Genomic DNA, 17,500 nt, shown 5'->3' with positions numbered 1-17,500 from the left:
TGAAGCTATGAAGCAAGCCTACATCCACCCTTCTTGTTCTCCTGTCGCTTCAAGTGTCTCCTTCGTGGCCAACAAGGATGGGGGTTTACAGCCTTACATCAACTACCATGGTCTCAACTTCATCACGGTGAAGTTCCGCTAGCCATTTCCCCACGTCGCATCCGCCCTGGATCAGTTGAGAGAAGCCATGATATTCACCAAGCTGGACCTCGACGCTGAAAACCTGGTCCGGATCCGAAGAGGGAAAGAGTGGAAAACTGCTTTCGTTACTCCCACTGGCCACTACGAGTACCTGGTGATGCCATATGGATTTACCTGGTGATGCCAAATGACCCTTGCATGGTCCAGGATTTCATGCACAATGTCCTTCGAGATTTCCTCCACAAGTTTGTACTCATTCACATCGATGACATACTCATCTACTCCAAGGAACCTCAGGAACACCATCATCACGTTGCAGAGGTCCTTCAACAATTAGGGGCAGGCCACCACGAAGACTTCGGTCCTCAGGAGCGGACCGTTGAGGGGGAGGTACTGTTATGTAAACACCAGGCTCCCTCACCACACTCACCAGAGTTCTGATCACCGCCACCTGCTCTCAATCATCAGCGTCTCTAGAAAAAACTCACTCTTTTACTCAGTCAACCTCTGGTCTCAAATAGAAGGTGTATTACCTACCTGTGTGACTTACCTGTTCTCCTACGCTATATTTCCAAGTTTTCCAAAGTCTCCAAGTATCCTCAGTCTTCCAAGTTCCCAAAGTCTTCCAAGTTCTCCACATCTTCATCACTCTCCACGTGTAGCATTTCCTCACCTGCACTCCACCGGATTCCACAGCTCAACGTCCTCCATCTCCTGCAACACAAGGACAGTATTATAAAGTTATCTCCTCATCAGTCTATTTCATATGCTCAATACTTACTTGTTTATCTCCTGTGTGTTCTAATAAACATTGTTAAAGCTATTACCTCCCGCCATCTTAGATTAATACATAAATGTTTTCTGGTTTGGATGAACTATTGGAAGTAATTGAATCATCAATAAAACACCATAAACCAACAAGTTAACAACAACCTTTGTGCATTTAATGTTAAAAAGTGATCAAAAGTTTGATGAATTTATCTTGGTGAGCAAGAAAAAACTGCTTTGGATAAGCATCATGATCAGAAGGCGTTCTGGAGGACAATGGAAGATCAGGTAACGACATGGCTTGAGAAGTGACATAGGATATGAAATATACAATATACAGAAAAACCAACATAACACCCTACAGTCTCCGTCTGAAATCCTATTTTGCAAAAACCATCAAGATAATAATGAATCTGCTTTTGAGTCAAATAAATAATGAATGAATACATGTATTAAGCATTTATAACATGTGAGTTAAATGGCTCACTATTTGTCAGGTATTTCTTTAGAATCATTTTTTTATCACTGCAGTTATAACGTCTTGGTTACGTATGTAACCTCAGTTCCCTGATGGAGGGAACGAGACGTTGTGTCGAGAACGACAGATGGGGGTTCGCCCTTGAGAACCAATCAACTCTGACTACTATAGAAAAGGCCAATGAAATTTGGCGAATGCAATTTGCATGCCGGGCTCCGCCCCCGGAAATCCGGTATAAAAGGAGGCCGGCGTGCAGCATTCACTTACCTTTTGTTCTGAAGAGCCTGAGACCTCTCAAACTGCAGCAGAATACGATACGTGTTCGTGGCATAAGGGACACAACGTCTCGTTCCCTCCATCAGGGAACTGAGGTTACATATGTAACCAAGACGTTCCCTTTCTGTCGGTCTCTCGACGTTGTGTCGAGAACGACAGATGGGGTTGCCTATGGAAAACGCCACAACGCTGTATCGCGTCACAATCTCTAGTGAAGCGACGGTAACAAGCCTGGGCGTGTCATCTCGAAGCTTTCGTGAGACTGTAACCTTCCAGTGTGGTGGTCTGGGGGTTCCAGAGCTTTCTTGGAGAAAGATGGGTACAGCCCTGACCGGTAACTTTCACGGACGGGGCCTTAGCTCTCTATAGGCGAGAGGCCGTCCGGATCAGTTTACACCGGGTAAGCGCGACTCTTAATCAGAGAAGCGCTACAGAGGCCACCTCCTACCCGTGGGGAGGAATATGGTGGATATAGGTATGGTCTCGTCCTTGGAGGAGAACGCATGGAACGTGCGGACTGAGTAGTTAACCGCGAGGTGGAGGCCCACCTGGGGAAGCTCATGGGTTACCAGGAGTGGGAACCATTCTCATGAGGATACATCAGACGGAACAGCCCAAGGAGGGGGTAGCACATCAGACGTCCGGTAGCACTAGGTCCGGTTAGAGCTATCTGTGATAGCTCACATGGTATCCCGGCCTAAGGGGGAAGGCTGCTCTGCCCAGCCAGCCCCCAGGGGGTGCTTGTTTGGTGATGGATGGAATGCCTATTCTTAACCAGTGTCTGGGTAAGAAGGGAGGCTGGTGAGGTACCAGTTTCTTAGCGATGTGTTCTGGTAAGAAGAAAAGGTAAATAGCACACTGACCCAACCTGTTAGAGGGTGGAAAGGTGCTTTCGCAGGCATACGCCCCCCCGGATGCCAGTCCTACATGTCGCCACGCAGGACGTGGGCTGACACCGGGTTTACGCGAAGGTTGTTAACCCTTGCGAAGGTGTTTGGACATAGCCCAACCCGCAGCTCTATAGATGTCTGCTAGAGAGGCGCTTCTGCCAGTGTCCAGGAGGTGGCTAAACTCCGTGTGGAGTGAGCCCTCACTGCCAATGGGCATGGGAGATTCTCAGATCGGAATGCCGTCGTAATGGCGTCCACGACCCAGTGCGCCAGCCTCTGTTTGGAGACAGCCTTCCCCTTCTGCTGTCCTCCAACAGACACGGAGCTGGTCAGAGCTTCAGAGCTCTGCGTGCGGTCCAGTACGTACTAGACACAACACTAATCGGGTTGGGTCTTCCTCCCCTATGGGGAGCGCCTGCAAGTTCACCACTTGGCCCCGGAGGGAGTAGTGGGAACTTCTTGGGCACGCATCCGGGCCTGGGTCTCAAGATAACGTGAGAGTTTCCAGGGCCGAGTTTAAGGCAATCCGGGGACACGGAGGATGCTCGGTGGTCCCCTACCCTCTTGAAGCAAGTGAGCGCCGTCAGGTGGGCCGTCTTACTCTATGAGGAAGATCGGAACCTCCGAGGGGCTCTTTGGGGGGCCCTGAGGCTCCCCAGGACCACTTAGGGTCCCAAGAGGGTATGGAGCGGTGATGAGGCGGATTCCGCCCTCTCGCTGCTTAGGAACCTGGTGACCAGGTCGTGTTGACCTAGAAACTTTCCACCGACTGAGTCGTGATGAGTGGCAATAGCGACTACATACACATTCAGTGTGGAGGGGAGATTGTAGTAGAGTAGGCGGGGCGAGACCGTGGTTCGAGTCCGGTGAGTAATTGTGAATTAGCGCCAGCTGTGCGCACACCGGGCTCGAATCACGTAGGAGATGGGAGCATAAAAGGAACGAGCGACCGGACCGTCGAAGAGAGAGGACCGGGCCCGAACTTATGTTATGTTTGTATTTATATTATGTTTTGTTCGCCGGCGGTCGTCCGTGAGGGGCCGCCGGCTGTTATATTACTTTATTAAATGTTTAAATGTTTGCCGGTTCCCGCCTCCTTCCTTCCATTTTATTGAGATTTGTTACAGAGATGTTAGTCTCCAGTCTCGTAGAAGGAAAACACAATCCTGATCGAGCACCTCAGTGGGTCTTTCTCATTGAGAGAGACACCAGGACGAGAAGAGGCGCCGTCTAGAGGCGTGTAACCGCCTAGTAGATGGGGCCCTAGCCTGGCAGATGGTCTCAGCCATAGAGGGGGAGTAGCCATCTCAGGATCTTCTTGACCCGTTTAGAGACCAGACATGGGTGTACCAGAGGTCTGATCTGGGATGCCAGAACGTGTCCTTCCCCTGATAGAGCAGGTCCTCTGTCAGGGGAATGGTTCAGGGGGAGTCGCTGTCCAGAGCATCGGCTCTGAAGCCAAGTGTGGTTAGACCGGTGTGGTGTAACCAATAACACTTGGTGATCCTGCTCCCTGACCTTGCACAGAGTCTGTACAAGAAGGCTCCTGGGGGGGGAAGGTGTGCTTCCGCCCATCCCGCGGCCAGCTGTGCGCAAGGATATCCGTGCCGAGGGCAGGGACTATCAAGCGGGCAAATGGTGGTGTTACGGGAGGTGAACAGGTTTTACCTGGGCCTACCCGAACAGCCTCCAAATGAGCTGGACTGCACGGGGGTGGAGTCGCCACTCTCCACGAGGCATAAACTGGCGAGAAAGCACGTCGGCTGTCTAGTTCAGTTTGCCTGGGGTGTGTGGCCTGCAGGGAACGAGTCACCTGTTGACTCTACCGGAGGAGGCGTCGAGCAAGTTGTGTTTAGCTGCTGTGAGCGAACGCCACCCTGACGATCTGTATTCGCTACAGCTATAGTGCTGTCCTCGGAACAGCACGTGCATGTCTCGCACGAGAGGCCGTAGCCTGCTCAGTGCAAGTAGCATAGCCCACAACTCTTGGCAATTGATATGCCAGCGCAGGCGGGGGTTCGTCCAACACCCCACCTGCGTGCCCGTTGCACACTACACCGCACCCCTGCAGGGAGACTTCAGTCGTCACCACGACCTGCCTCATAACCTGCTCAGAGGGACCTGAGTCCGTCGAAAAAGTCATAAAGACTAGGGGTTATGTTGCGTCGGCAGCAGGGCGGCATCACCATGCGCCTGCTGCCGGTGTGCCACGCTCTCCTCGGAACTCGACTCTGAAACCAGTGTTGGAGCGGTCTCATGTGCATCAACTCGAGGGGTATTAACCCGCGAGGACGCCATGTGTCCCAGGAGCCTCTGAATTGTTTCAGGGGGACCGCTGTCTGCCTAAAATGTTCATTTCAGACAGTTCAACACTGGTTGGGCACAACTGCGGACAGGTGCGCCGACATGGTGACAGAGTTGAGTTCCATACCGAGAAAGAGGATGCTCTGCACTGGGGAGAGCTTGCCCCTCTCTTGGTTGACCTGGAGTCCCAATCGACCTAGGTGCCGGAGCACCAGGTCCCTTTGTGTACATAACAGATCTCGCGAGTGTGCCAAGATAGGCCAGTCGCTGAGATAGTTTAGTACCCGCTCGCCTTCCTCCCCTCAGGGAGAAAGGGCGGTCAGGGACAGACCGAAAGGGAGGACTCTGTACTGATATGCCCGCCTCTCGCATGCGAACCCTGGGAACGGCCGGTGTCGAGGAGGATCGAGACATGAAAGTAAGCGTCCTTCAGGTCGATTGCCACGAACCAATCCTGACACCTGATAGATGTCAGGACGTGCCTCTGTGTGAGCACCCTGAATGGCAGCTTGTGAAGGTTCTCTGTTCAGGGTACGCAGCCGTCTTTCTTGGGAACAATGAAGTGCGGGTCGTGACCCACTGAACATCTTGGTTTTGAGGGACGAACTCGATGCCTGTTTTGCCAGAAGGGTGGTGACCTCTACCCGAAGTACGAAGGCGTCCCTGCCTCTGACAGAGGGAGAGATGATGCCCCGAAACTTGTGAGAGTCTCTGGCGAACTGGATCGAGTAACCAAGACGGACCGCCCTCATTAGCCAGCGAGACAGTGTGGGCAGCTCTCGAGCTCCCAGGGACTGTGACAGGGTGACCAAGGGGACGGTCTGCTTCATCATTCCCACGGGGGGTGGTTCGTCGGCTGGCGGAGCTAACCATGTCGTGGGGAGTCCCCAGTGGGAAGGTTTGCTCTGCCTACTTACCTGCCTGGTGGGACAACGGCACGCACTGTCGGTTTGAGAGTGGTGAAGGCTGTCGTATGTGTACGACCTCACGCCTCGCCAGGGTGTGAGGTCGGTTCTCCGAGCACAGTCCAGTGGAGTGTGCGATCGGCTGCAAGTAAACCCGGGGAGAACAGAAAACTCAGTGAGTAAGTGGGCGCCAAGCCCTAAAAAGGGCCCGGCTTTGGTGACGAGGCAGGAGTCGTCCCGTACCGACCGATCAGAGCCGTGGCTGTGAAGGTTCGGGCCCGATGTTGTTCTCCCTGGGGTCTTCCCGTCAGTGTCCCTTCTCGCGAGGAGGTTGCTGACGGGGTGGAGGTTTCCCCCTCGACCTCTGCTTCCGGGGTGCCGCCTGTGGGGGCACAGGAACCGGACCCGATGTCAAAAGGGTCCTGGGTTGCAGGGAAGCAGACGTCACGTGAGATCTCGGAGGCCTGTAGGCGGCCGAGTCGTGGCGTGAAAAAAATGTGGTTAATTGCCACTGTCTGCTTCGCCGTCAAAAAACTGCTGAGCGCAGTCCTCGACGGTGCTACCAACAACCCACCCTGCGAGATGAGTGCATCAAGAAAGCGGACGTCCTTGGTGTCACTCTTCTGCACAAGGTATAGCCGGGGGTGTCTCTCCTGGACCACTACCGTGGACATCGTCCGACCCAGGGCCCGTGCCGCCGCCTTAGTCGCCCGTAGAGCGCTGTCAGCGGCGGCACGGAGATCCTGCATTATACCCGGGTCGGCCTTACCCTCGTGGAGCCCTCTCAACGCCCTGGCCTGGCGGATCTGTAGGATGGCCATGGCATAGAGAGAGGAGGCAGCCTGGCCCGCAACATCATAAGCTTTCGACACCAGTGATGCCGAAGTCTTACGTGCTTTGGACGGTAGGAGTGGCCGATCCCCCCCAGGTGGTAGCCGTCCGCGGCACAGGTGCACCGCAGGCGGACGTTCCACCCGGGGGATCTCGACGCAGTCCTTGGCTGCCTCACCATCGAGGGAAGTAAGGGAGCCAGAGCTGGTTTGCACCGCGCACCGACCTCAGGAACCACGTATCCCCGGGTTAGCACGGATGACATCACTTCTGCTTCCTCCTGAACTCGACCGCTGGGGGTGGAGTTTGGATTCGGCAGAGTCGGATGCCAATCTCCCTCCGATGCTGCGAGCGACATCTCATCTACGTCACACATCGTTTCCGAGTGTGTGCGTGAGGATCAGGACGGTATGCCACCGCCGGTTGGGGAACGTTCAGAAGAGCGAATCGGGGTGCGATCGGCCCGTGAGCACTTGGCTGGCGGGTTTACGTTCGCAGAGTTCCCCATATCACTAACGCTGCTACGTGGGTGGTCATCGGGGCCGTAGCCACAGATGTCACAGCCCGGGTAGCAGACGAAATGGTGGCTGGTTCCCGTAGGAAGACAGCCACCCGTGACCGCAACTTCTGATTGACAATCTGCCCGCAGTGCAGGCAGATGTGTCAACGAACGCTGCTTCAGTGTGCTGGACGCCCAGACACCTAATGCAGCGATCGTGTCCATCCCCCTCCTCGATGAGGGTGCCGCACCCAAGAGAACAGCGGGACATGCCGCGCTGGAGACTGCTCAGTCAGTCCTGAAAAGGACTTTTAGAAAAAATCTCTAACACCTCCGGAACCGCCGAGACGCCCAGGGGAAGGTCGCTGCAGGAAGGGACGATCCGCTGTAACACGTCGTAGCATCAGCGTGTAGTTGTAGAGGATTGAATCCTGAGTTGTACTCATGAGCGATGGCTCTGAAGAACAAAAGGTAAGTGAATGCTTTACGCCGGCCTCCTTTTATACCGGATTTCCGGGGGCGGAGCCCGGCATGCAAATTGCATTCGCCAAATTTCATTGGCCTTTTCTATAGTAGTCAGAGTTGATTGGTTCTCAAGGGCGAACCCCCATCTGTCGTTCTCGACACAACGTCGAGAGACCGACAGAAAGGGAACTGCTTTATAATCTATTTGTAAACAACGTATTAATCATTAATGAAAACATGTATAAATCATTTATGAGGGGAACCTCAATGTAAAGTGTTACCGGGTTTTCATATGCAGGAATCACACGGTTTACCTTTAAGAGTGAGTAGAACACTTAACAAAAGTCTCGGCTCTATGAGAACAGCGCTGTAATCATTCACTCACAAGTTTTATACTTACTGGAAATATAAGCATTATCCCTGATGAGGGGAAGTGATTTAAACTGCCAAGGCTGTCAATGAAACTCGTGATCTCAGTCATCATCAGACTAAAGAATAATCACTACAAAAAACTTTGCTCGTGCAGCGTCTGAATGCTTACGTAATGTTACGTTATCAAAACTACGGCCGACCGTTCAGTTCGTGGAGTATCTAGCGAGTCTTGAAGTGTGCACTTCTTGGAATTTACAAGTGCTATAGCAAAGAGAGACTAGACAATTGTAAACCAATCAACAAAGACGCAGAAGCAAGAATAACTTGTGTAATCTCTAAAGACTACCTTTACTTTTCAATATCAAAGGCATGTACATTACATTTTTTTTCCAACAAGAATAACTTGTACAAACTCTGTAATCTCTAAAGACTGCCATCCTAATCAAAGGCAACACTTTTCTGAACAAGGGTAACCACCAAACTCAAAAATATAACTAACTCTTTAAAACTTTTAAGATAAATGAACATTAAACACTAACAAGTGTTTATTTTTACTGAAAAATGCATGATATAAAACACTTATTTAAGAAAATAGTACGCAAAGCATGCTGGGAAATATAAGTCCTCTGCCCTATTATAACTATTTTATGTTAACACAACACAACTCCTTTATGATGTCCCAACATGAATGGATTCAGTTATATGACTAAACATAAAACAATCATGTTGTAACCATATTTTCCAAAAGTTGTGTTGCTTTAACTTAAGCAAGTTAAGTAAATTGAACAGACAGCAAAAAAAAATTTTTTGAGTGTTGGACACTTCGGGATTTCAGCCCTAATGTGATTTCAGGTCATAGTGGCTTTCAGAAAATTTGCGTTGCGTTCAACCGATCAGTGGGTTCCACTCCCTCACCGCCTCGTTCGACCTCACACGCCTCGTCACAGCCAGTACTCACAGATCTGGAAACAAGCTGGATCTCATCTACATCCGTAACTGCACCACAGATGCAGTCACACCTCTTCACATCTCAGACCACTTCTTCATCACTTTCAACATGCTCCTTCCTACATGCACTACACCAACACCACCATCCGTTCACTTTAGACGGAACCTTCGCTCTCTCTCCCCTAGCACACTCTCTGCTAGAGTGACATCCTCTCTTCCCTCCAACTTTGCTTCTCTAGATGCTGACACTGCCACCGACACCTTATGCTCGACACTAACATCCTGTCTAGATAACCTTTGTCCTCTGTCCTCCAGACCGGCTCGTGCCACTCCCCGCTGCCCCTGGCTGTCTGACATCATCCGTGAACAACGTAGTACACTCAGGGCTGCTGAAAGGAACTGGCGCAAGACCAAGAACCCTGCTGACCTAGGGGACTACCAGTCACTACTCTTCTCTTTCACTGCTAGTGTTACCACAGCAAAAATGTCTTTCTATACCACCAAGGTAAGCAATTCATCTAACACTCGACAGCTTTTCAAGACATTTAACTCTCTTCTTTGCCCCAATCCTCCCCCGCCCACTTCATCATTGACTGCGGAAGACTTCGCTGTATTTTTCACTGACAAAACATCATCCATCAGCAAACTATTCTCGGTACCTCAGACCTTGGGAAACACCTCCCACACTTCAACCATCGAACTCTCCTCTTTCACCCCACTTAAGGACACTGAAGTCACCAGGCTTCTCTCCAGCCACCCCACCACCTGTCCCCTTGACCCTATCCCCTCTGATCTCCTTCAGGACATATCCAGCTCGCTCACACCTGCAATCATACACATCATCAACACCTCTCTGCTCACCGGCACTTTTCCATCCACATTCAAACAGGCCCAGGTCACGCCCCTACTGAAAAAAACAACATTGAACCCTTCTATTCCCGACAGTTACAGACCTGTCTCTCTCCTCCCATTTATAGCAAAAACACTTGAAAGGGCAGCTTTCAACCAGGTGTCTTCCTACCTGTTCCAGAATAAACTACTGGATGACAAGCAGTCTGGCTTCAAAACAAACCACTCCACTGAGACGGCACTGCTATCGGTCACAGAAGCACTGCGGCTAGCCAAGGCGGAATCTAAATCCTCGGTCCTGATTCTGCTAGACCTATCTGCAGCGTTTGACACTGTCAATCACCAGATACTGCTTGCAACCCTGTCATCACTAGGAATCACAGGCTCTACCCTCCCCTGGTTCAAATCCTACCTCTCCGACAGATCCTTCAGGGTGTCATGGAGGGGCTCGCTGTCCACGGCTCACCACATGATCACTGAGGTCCCTCAGGGGTCGTTGCTTGGACCGCTGCTTTTTTCCATCTACACGACATCACTGGGACCCATCATACAGGCACATGGCTTCTCATATCACTGTTATGCCGACGACACCCAGATCTACATCTCGTTTCACTCGGACGATACCACTGTAGCAGCTCGCATTACAGCCTGCCTCGAGGACATCTCAGCTTGGATGAAAGACTATCACCTCCAGCTGAACCCTGCCAAGACCGAACTACTCGTGTTTCCGGCACACCCTACGGTCCAACACGATTTTAACATCCATCTTGGCAATAACACGATCACCCATTCCATAACAGCCAGAAACCTCGGAGTCATATTTGATGAACAGCTGTCCTTCAATGATCACATTGCAAAGACAACACGGTCATGCCGATATGCCTTATTCAACATTAGAAAGATCAGACCCTATCTCACGGAGCATGCGGCACAACTCCTTGTCCAGGCCCTGGTAATCTCAAGGTTGGACTACTGCAATGCTCTCCTTGCTGGTCTTCCTGCAAAGGCTATCAAACCACTTCAGCTGGTTCAGAACGCAGCAGCACGCCTCGTCTTCCAACAGCCCAAAAGGGCTCACGTGACTCCCCTTTTCATCTCTCTTCACTGGCTACCGGTTGCAGCCCGTATCAGATTCAAGTCACTAATGCTTGCCTACAGGACTATCACTGGATCTGCACCGGCTTACTTCCACACTCTCCTGCACTCCTACACCCCATCAAGATCCCTGCGTTCAGCAAACCAGCGGCGGCTTGTATTGCCTTCTCATAAGGACAGTAGATCGCTCTCCTGCTCTTTCTCATTCACAACTCCTTCCTGGTGGAACATTCTTCCTTACTCTGTCCGTTCAACCACATCTCTCACAACATTTAAAAAACTACTTAAAACCCATCTCTTCTGTGAATACTTGACAAACAAATGAAAAAATAAAATAATAAATACACTAACCCTTTCTCTCAACAGGTGGTGGTCTAGCTTTTGTTGAAACCAGTAACTTTGTTTTGGCACCTAATGTATTATGGCTCCTGTATGAACTATTGCTTATTGCTCCTAAACTCTTTGTAAGTCGCTTTGGATAAAAGCGTCTGCTAAATGTCTAAATGTAAATGTTAATGTAATGTAGTGCAGGTGCCGTTCTAAAAAAAAAACATTGTCTGTATTTAACTCATTCTGACGGTGTTTTTCTTGAAATGATTACTGATGCTATGTAGTTTAATATGTATATCATATGTGTTTTTATGAATATGAATTAACATTTAATTTTGATGTGTATTGTTGTTTTCTCTTGTTTTCTGAAAATAAATGTTTATGATTATGAATGAACGCTTATTAATTATAACTGTTTTCAGTAAGGTACCATGGATCTGATGCCCATTCCACCTAAAACAGTACATTTTCATGATTTCATTTGAAAGAACGAACACAATTCTACCTTCTATTCAAATTTCATGCAAATATCTGATCAAATAAGGAAGTTACAAGCAAAAATGTGTGAATAATAAGCATTTTCGGTCACACGACTTCTATTGTAGTTAATGTTTACTATTTGACTATATTCCTCGGTATTATAAATATCATAACTTTCGCAATCCTCAACTGATTTTCACAATTCAGGTGTCGTCGTAAAGGGAATTTTCAGCTCTGTATAGTCACGTAATCCATTTTGAGCTTAGGGGTGTTTGGAAAGTTTGTCATCATACCTACTATATGCTATAAAATGGCGTAGAATAGTGTATAAGTGCGCGATCTACGTAAACCAATCCGATGTTCGCCAGTCCGAAAACGCAAAATGATTGACAAGCATAGGGCTTTTCTGATTGGCTGTCTAGTTTTCTCTGTCGTAGGATTTACAGGTATTATGTGCTTTGAAAAGACTGAGCACATGCGGAAGGAGTGACAATGAATAAGAATAAAAAAGACAAGCAAGCAGCGGGGTCTGCAGTTCCTGCTCCCGTCGGTAGCCGGCGCGCGTCCACGCCCGACGGGCCACGGCGCCAGTGACGTCACAGGAGCTCTCTCTCTCCCCTCTCAGTGCAACAGAGCCTCGTAGCGAGCGAGCGTGAGAGGAGCGCGCAGAGAGAGTATGGAGCGCGTGGAACGGCTGGAATAATAAACATTTATCAACACTTTACAAACTTTCTCAACTTATCCGACAGACATGGATGCCGTCATTCTGAGCGCGTTACTGCTGCACGCTGCGGTCGGACGCGCGGGAGCGCAGTACACAACCGGTAAGATTTACCTTTACCGAGAAAAGTTTCCATGACCGCCGTGTTTAAAGCGCTCGCGCTGAGGTGTGTGTTCAAACAACAGGAGTTCATGTGTGTGTTCGCGCGGATCGTGTGTGTGTGAGCTGTGTGGATTATTTTGGGTGTAAAAGGAGAAGATGAAGGACGCAGGTATCCGACACACAGGGAAACTATTTCACCTCATGTCTGTTTACCACAGTAATTAAAGTCCTTAAACATCCGTAGTTGTGAGTCACTCCTAATGGGAACGTAACACAACAAAACACACATGTAATAATTTTCCTTATGAACGTTTTCACTAGTCCGACATTTCTGAAGCTTATTTATTTGTCCTTTAATAAAACAACATACACTTTTATATTGAACAATCTTTCCTGTGCGCAGAGAAACGGATTCATTTCCACTCTTAGATCTTCATTTTCTTTTCCTCGTCCCGCTGAGATCCGTCAGAAATGCGTCTTCTCTGTTGTTATCGTCGTTTACATTCCCGTGTCGTTATTTCTTTAGGTTTAATTCGGGAAAGATGCGCATTAACTGGTCATGTTAACAATTAAACTCACGATCAGACCGAATGACACATTCATACAGTAAATTAATCATGTATGTCTTTAATAGAAATTCACTTTCTTTCTTTCTTTCTTTCTTTCTTTCTTTCTGCACTTTGGGGGTTTTCGAGAGCCGGTTTTAGTTGTGAATAATAAAGAAATTGAAAGGAACATCAATCTGAGTCCAAATAAAATATTTCTATATTTATAAATTTGCATTCCAACGGATATGTTCTGTTTAAATGAATAATATATATTTCAGCAAAGGAAAGAGCAGGAAGTGAAGCCATACAAGAACATCTGAAATGTCAAATCATCCTGCACGGCTTTATAATGGCAAAGGTTAACATGTAAATGCACATTTTTGCACTTGAATTATTGTAAGAATTTGTATTTATTTCAAATTATTTTAATTGATGATAAATGGAAAATTTCTGATTGATCTAATTTAAGGTCAATGTAATATTCCACCTCTCATTGGTGGACTCTGTACACTTTGGAATAATCTAAGAATTGATTAATCTTGTAAAAGTTTGTTGTTTGATAAGGCGTGATGATGTTTTTGATGTGTTGTGATGAGCGTATCACAGATCCCTCTGCAGGGCAGAATGATGTGTGGGGTGGGGAGAGATACAGCTGTCTGTGTAATTGCTGATTTATTAATGAGCGAGTCAAACCCTCAGATTAATTCTATTAGAGTAAATCAAAAACAACAGATGACAAATTACAAAAGCCCAGATCGATTAGTGTCTGGTGTAATGATGCCAGTGTGTTATGGAAATGAAGAGAGCGGATTGAATGAGTGAAAATGAGCGAGCTAATCCGTGATATCGCTCTCTCTTTTTCCTTCTCTGGTCGCAGCTCAAATGGGACATGCAGAGAAAGGTGAGTGATAAATCCACACTGATATCATCATCATCATCATCATCATAAACATCTGTCCAGGACATCTGTGTCCGAGTTATTGACCCTCGCCCCAATGTCCCTCACCAAGCTGTGCGTTTTTAACACTGGAAAGCAAAAAACGTCCCAGAATTCTCTCTCAATTGCCTTGTCACATTTAAAAGTGTGTTTTTAAATCAGGTACATTCAGAGTAAATTTGATCCCAGGCTGTCATAGAAACACGATTAAAGAGAAGGAGGTGCAGAAAGCTTTTCTTCAGTGTTTGTTTGTGTGGGGAAGTTGCCGTGCTGAATTTGAAATGGATGTAAAGGAAAGACATGCACGCGGACACAATGGCACATTCTGAGCATCTGCGTGTGTCACACACTTACTGATGAGGGAAAGAAACAAGCTGCACAATTAGTGTGTGTTAGTGCACGCAGACCAGCCCGTGATTGCAGTATAACGCTCGCTTTATTTCAGCCGGTGTGTGCATGTGATGAATGAAGAGCGTGTGCCAGTCTTTTTTCTCCTCATCCGTCCGAGGAAATGTTTGGTGCGGACCCATTCATCGAATGAGAATGTGATGCTGCGACCGAGACATATTCATACCTCATACTCTTCACAAAGGCCGTTTTATGCAGCGCTTTTTTTTTTCCCAACCCATTTGACGTTTGTTGTGTGAAACTGAATCGTCAGGATTTTCACATGATTTGTTGTGAATAAATGACAGGTCCTCAGATTAAAACATTTCTTCTGGTTGTCTTTGATAAAAAACTTGATTTAATTTCATCTTGACCAAAAAGCTATATTAAGATTGGTTGTTTATATTTTCCCCGGCCAAATCTGCAGGAAGTGGTTTGAGTTTTTATAAAACAAACATTTTTGTGGGGTTAAACATGCACATACGCGTCATGAAGAAGAGAATGTGCACTCAGATGTTTTGTGTGTAGCGTGTGAGAGTTGTTTATGACAGCAGCCGTGAGCTGAGAGAGGGACTGCGTCTTGCTTATTCTGCACACAATCTATCCTCCAAACACAGCTTTTGTCCAGCACAGCACGGCTGAACTTTCTGACATTATGCACAGAGAATCAATACCTGACAAGTCTGTCAACTGCTTTACTCTTTTATTTCATGCGGCCGTATGGATTTTTAATCCCGATCTGCAGATGCTCCAGCGCAGCGGCGGTGTTAAATCAGACTCTTGGCGGGTGCTGACAGTTTTGTCAGCACATTTGTAGGGTTTCTAAATGAACCCGCGAATCTTCAGAATGCGGTCTGAGCTGGTGTCCAGTGACTGTAGTATTGTGAGGTCACATGACTCAACGGCCTTCACCACCAATGCAAATCCAAACAAATTGCAGACGCACTGCTGGTCACACACAGACTATATACACACTGATCTTCAAAAGTACACACACATTGTGTTTCATTCTGAAGCTCATGGAGTATTGACACCAACCTATTCTGCCACACGTAACATACGGTGAAATGACATGTCTGTGATTCTTCTCATGTGAAAGTGAAACACAACAGTGTTTTGAGGGCATGTACGTATTTTAGAGGTCGACCGATATGCGTTTTTCAGGCCGATACCGATACAGATTATTTCCATGCAAATTAGACCGATAACCGATATTTTGAACCGATATATATATGGTGTAAAAACGTAAATTTATATAGAAATTAAGAACACATGCTCTGAAACATTTGAAATATTTTTAATTCTGACTGAGAAATCTTAATCATAACACTTATATTAATACTACTAAAAGAAAGAAGGGAGCACCGAGCAGAATTCTGTGAACATTTTGTAAACCATAAGCAACACAGTAAAAAACAACAAGCAACAAATGAAAAAATTAATTGAATGTAACAAATTATATTTATTTATGGAAAAAATATGTTCTGATGACTTTAACATTGCATACAATGCTTTTCAATTAATCATTATGCTAATCATTGGATTAACTAGCACAATTTGAATTTATTTATTAAGTGTAAATAATTGAATTGCCTTCATAGCTTATTGTGTATGTTGTTGAAAAGACCGCAATGTTTTCATGAAGCTATAACATGAGCATGAGAGCGCTCTGACTGAAGACCGACGATTCAAGTTCTTTATGCTTTAAAATGTCTTGTATTTTTGAAATGGCGTCATTTTAAGTGACGTGCAAAACGCCAGCTCGATCAATTACAAGAAACGCGTGTGCAGTGTGCTGCTCGCTTGCAGAGCAAATCATTGTTATACTGAGGATGTGGATTATATCTACATGATAATAATGCGTAAATCCCGCGGAACCTGCAGGAAACCCGCAAAGCTGCTCCGAAATTCAGGCACTAATTATATTGCAGTGTTTCGCATCTTCAGTGCAGTGGATTGAGATTTATTTCAACGTCTGATGCTGCTTTACCTCATAGAGCATGAACCCGAAGCAGCGCTTTCGGTGTGAGAGTGAAAAACACTTTCTGTTCCGCAGCCTCCCGCGTTGATTGGCCGGACTCGTGACTTAGTCCCAACAAATCAGAGGGGCAGTGGGCGGGCATTACTCTAGGCAAACCCCTAGAGTGACGTGTTCCGACTGCTCTCGCTAAATCCTTGGCTGCGTCAGAGCCCAAAAGCGCATTTCAAAATGAAATGACTTTATCAGCAAATCGGCTTTGAAAATGATCGATATCGATTATCGGCTAAATCCTTAATATCGACGCCGATAATCGGCCAATTCGATAATCGGTCGACCACTAACGTATTTAGTAAGCAGAAAGTGGGATGTTTGTGTGTGTGTGTTGTGAGGGTCATAAGGTTATACTGTATGTCGTCTTTACACTCCGGCTCTGTGAACGTCTGCTGATGTGTGTAGCATTTCCAGAGAAAATTCTCAGAGCCGCGAGATGTGAAGAGGAGGTTGTTTGTGCTCCGAGGCTGTGGAGGATGCGCACACACACATGCACACACACATGCACACACACATGCGCACACACACATGCGCACACACACATGCGCACACACACATGCGCACACACACATGCACACACACACACACTCTTGTGGATTATAGTGGCAATGGGCAGCAGTGGCCATAAGCTCCTTTGGAGCACTAACCGGCCCGTCCTAACAGCCCCTATCAGAGCGGGGGGTTAAAAGACTGCTGAAGAAGAGAAAGTGGGATGGAGGATTGAGTTATTATGTTGTTGTTGTTTTATTTTGTTTGTGCTGTGTCCTCTGGCTTTAAAGAGTGTAGGGTGGGAACATCATGATGATGATGAGGAGCTCAGCTCAGAAGACGTGACAGAGCTCTTGGTTCTGTTCCATTTAGGGATCATCTCATGTGTTGTCATGCAGAGCTGTAAAACATGAGGTCACATTGAGAATGTGAAAGAGATCTCACTTTGAGTGAGATCACTGGGCTCTTTTTCTCAGCGGGAGATTTAAACACAAGTCTTCATTTGCTCTCCGTTTATTCAAGCGTGAGACATTTTTAAATCTCATGTGAGCTGATCGGGGGTCTGGGTCTCCAGTGAAAACATGAGAAGCACACGAGAGTGCCGGTGTCGTCTAGAGCAAACTATTGAGTTTATGAGTGTGTGATGTAGACGG

General features: G+C 47.4%; 1 protein-coding gene across 10 annotated transcripts in view; it reads left to right on the top strand.

Moving 5' to 3' along the window:
* Positions 1-12,277: 12,277 nt before the first annotated feature.
* Positions 12,278-17,500, top strand: part of ptprk (protein tyrosine phosphatase receptor type K) — a 174,408-nt gene continuing 169,185 nt past the window's right edge. For 9 of the 10 annotated variants that reach the window (XM_056765392.1, XM_056765389.1, XM_056765386.1 and 6 more), the window contains exons 1-2: positions 12,278-12,455; positions 13,880-13,903. In XM_056765392.1, the coding sequence (XP_056621370.1) occupies positions 12,383-12,455; positions 13,880-13,903 (97 nt within the window). In that variant the 5' untranslated portion in view covers positions 12,278-12,382. The remainder of the gene's footprint in view (positions 12,456-13,879; positions 13,904-17,500) is intronic. The other variant, XM_056765384.1, reaches the window with a different exon arrangement.

The sequence above is a fragment of the Triplophysa dalaica genome, chromosome 13 (assembly GCF_015846415.1).
Source record: "Triplophysa dalaica isolate WHDGS20190420 chromosome 13, ASM1584641v1, whole genome shotgun sequence".
In the NCBI taxonomy this organism is placed as follows: Eukaryota; Metazoa; Chordata; class Actinopteri; order Cypriniformes; family Nemacheilidae; genus Triplophysa; species Triplophysa dalaica.
This window is presented reverse-complemented; position numbering and strand designations above follow the sequence as displayed.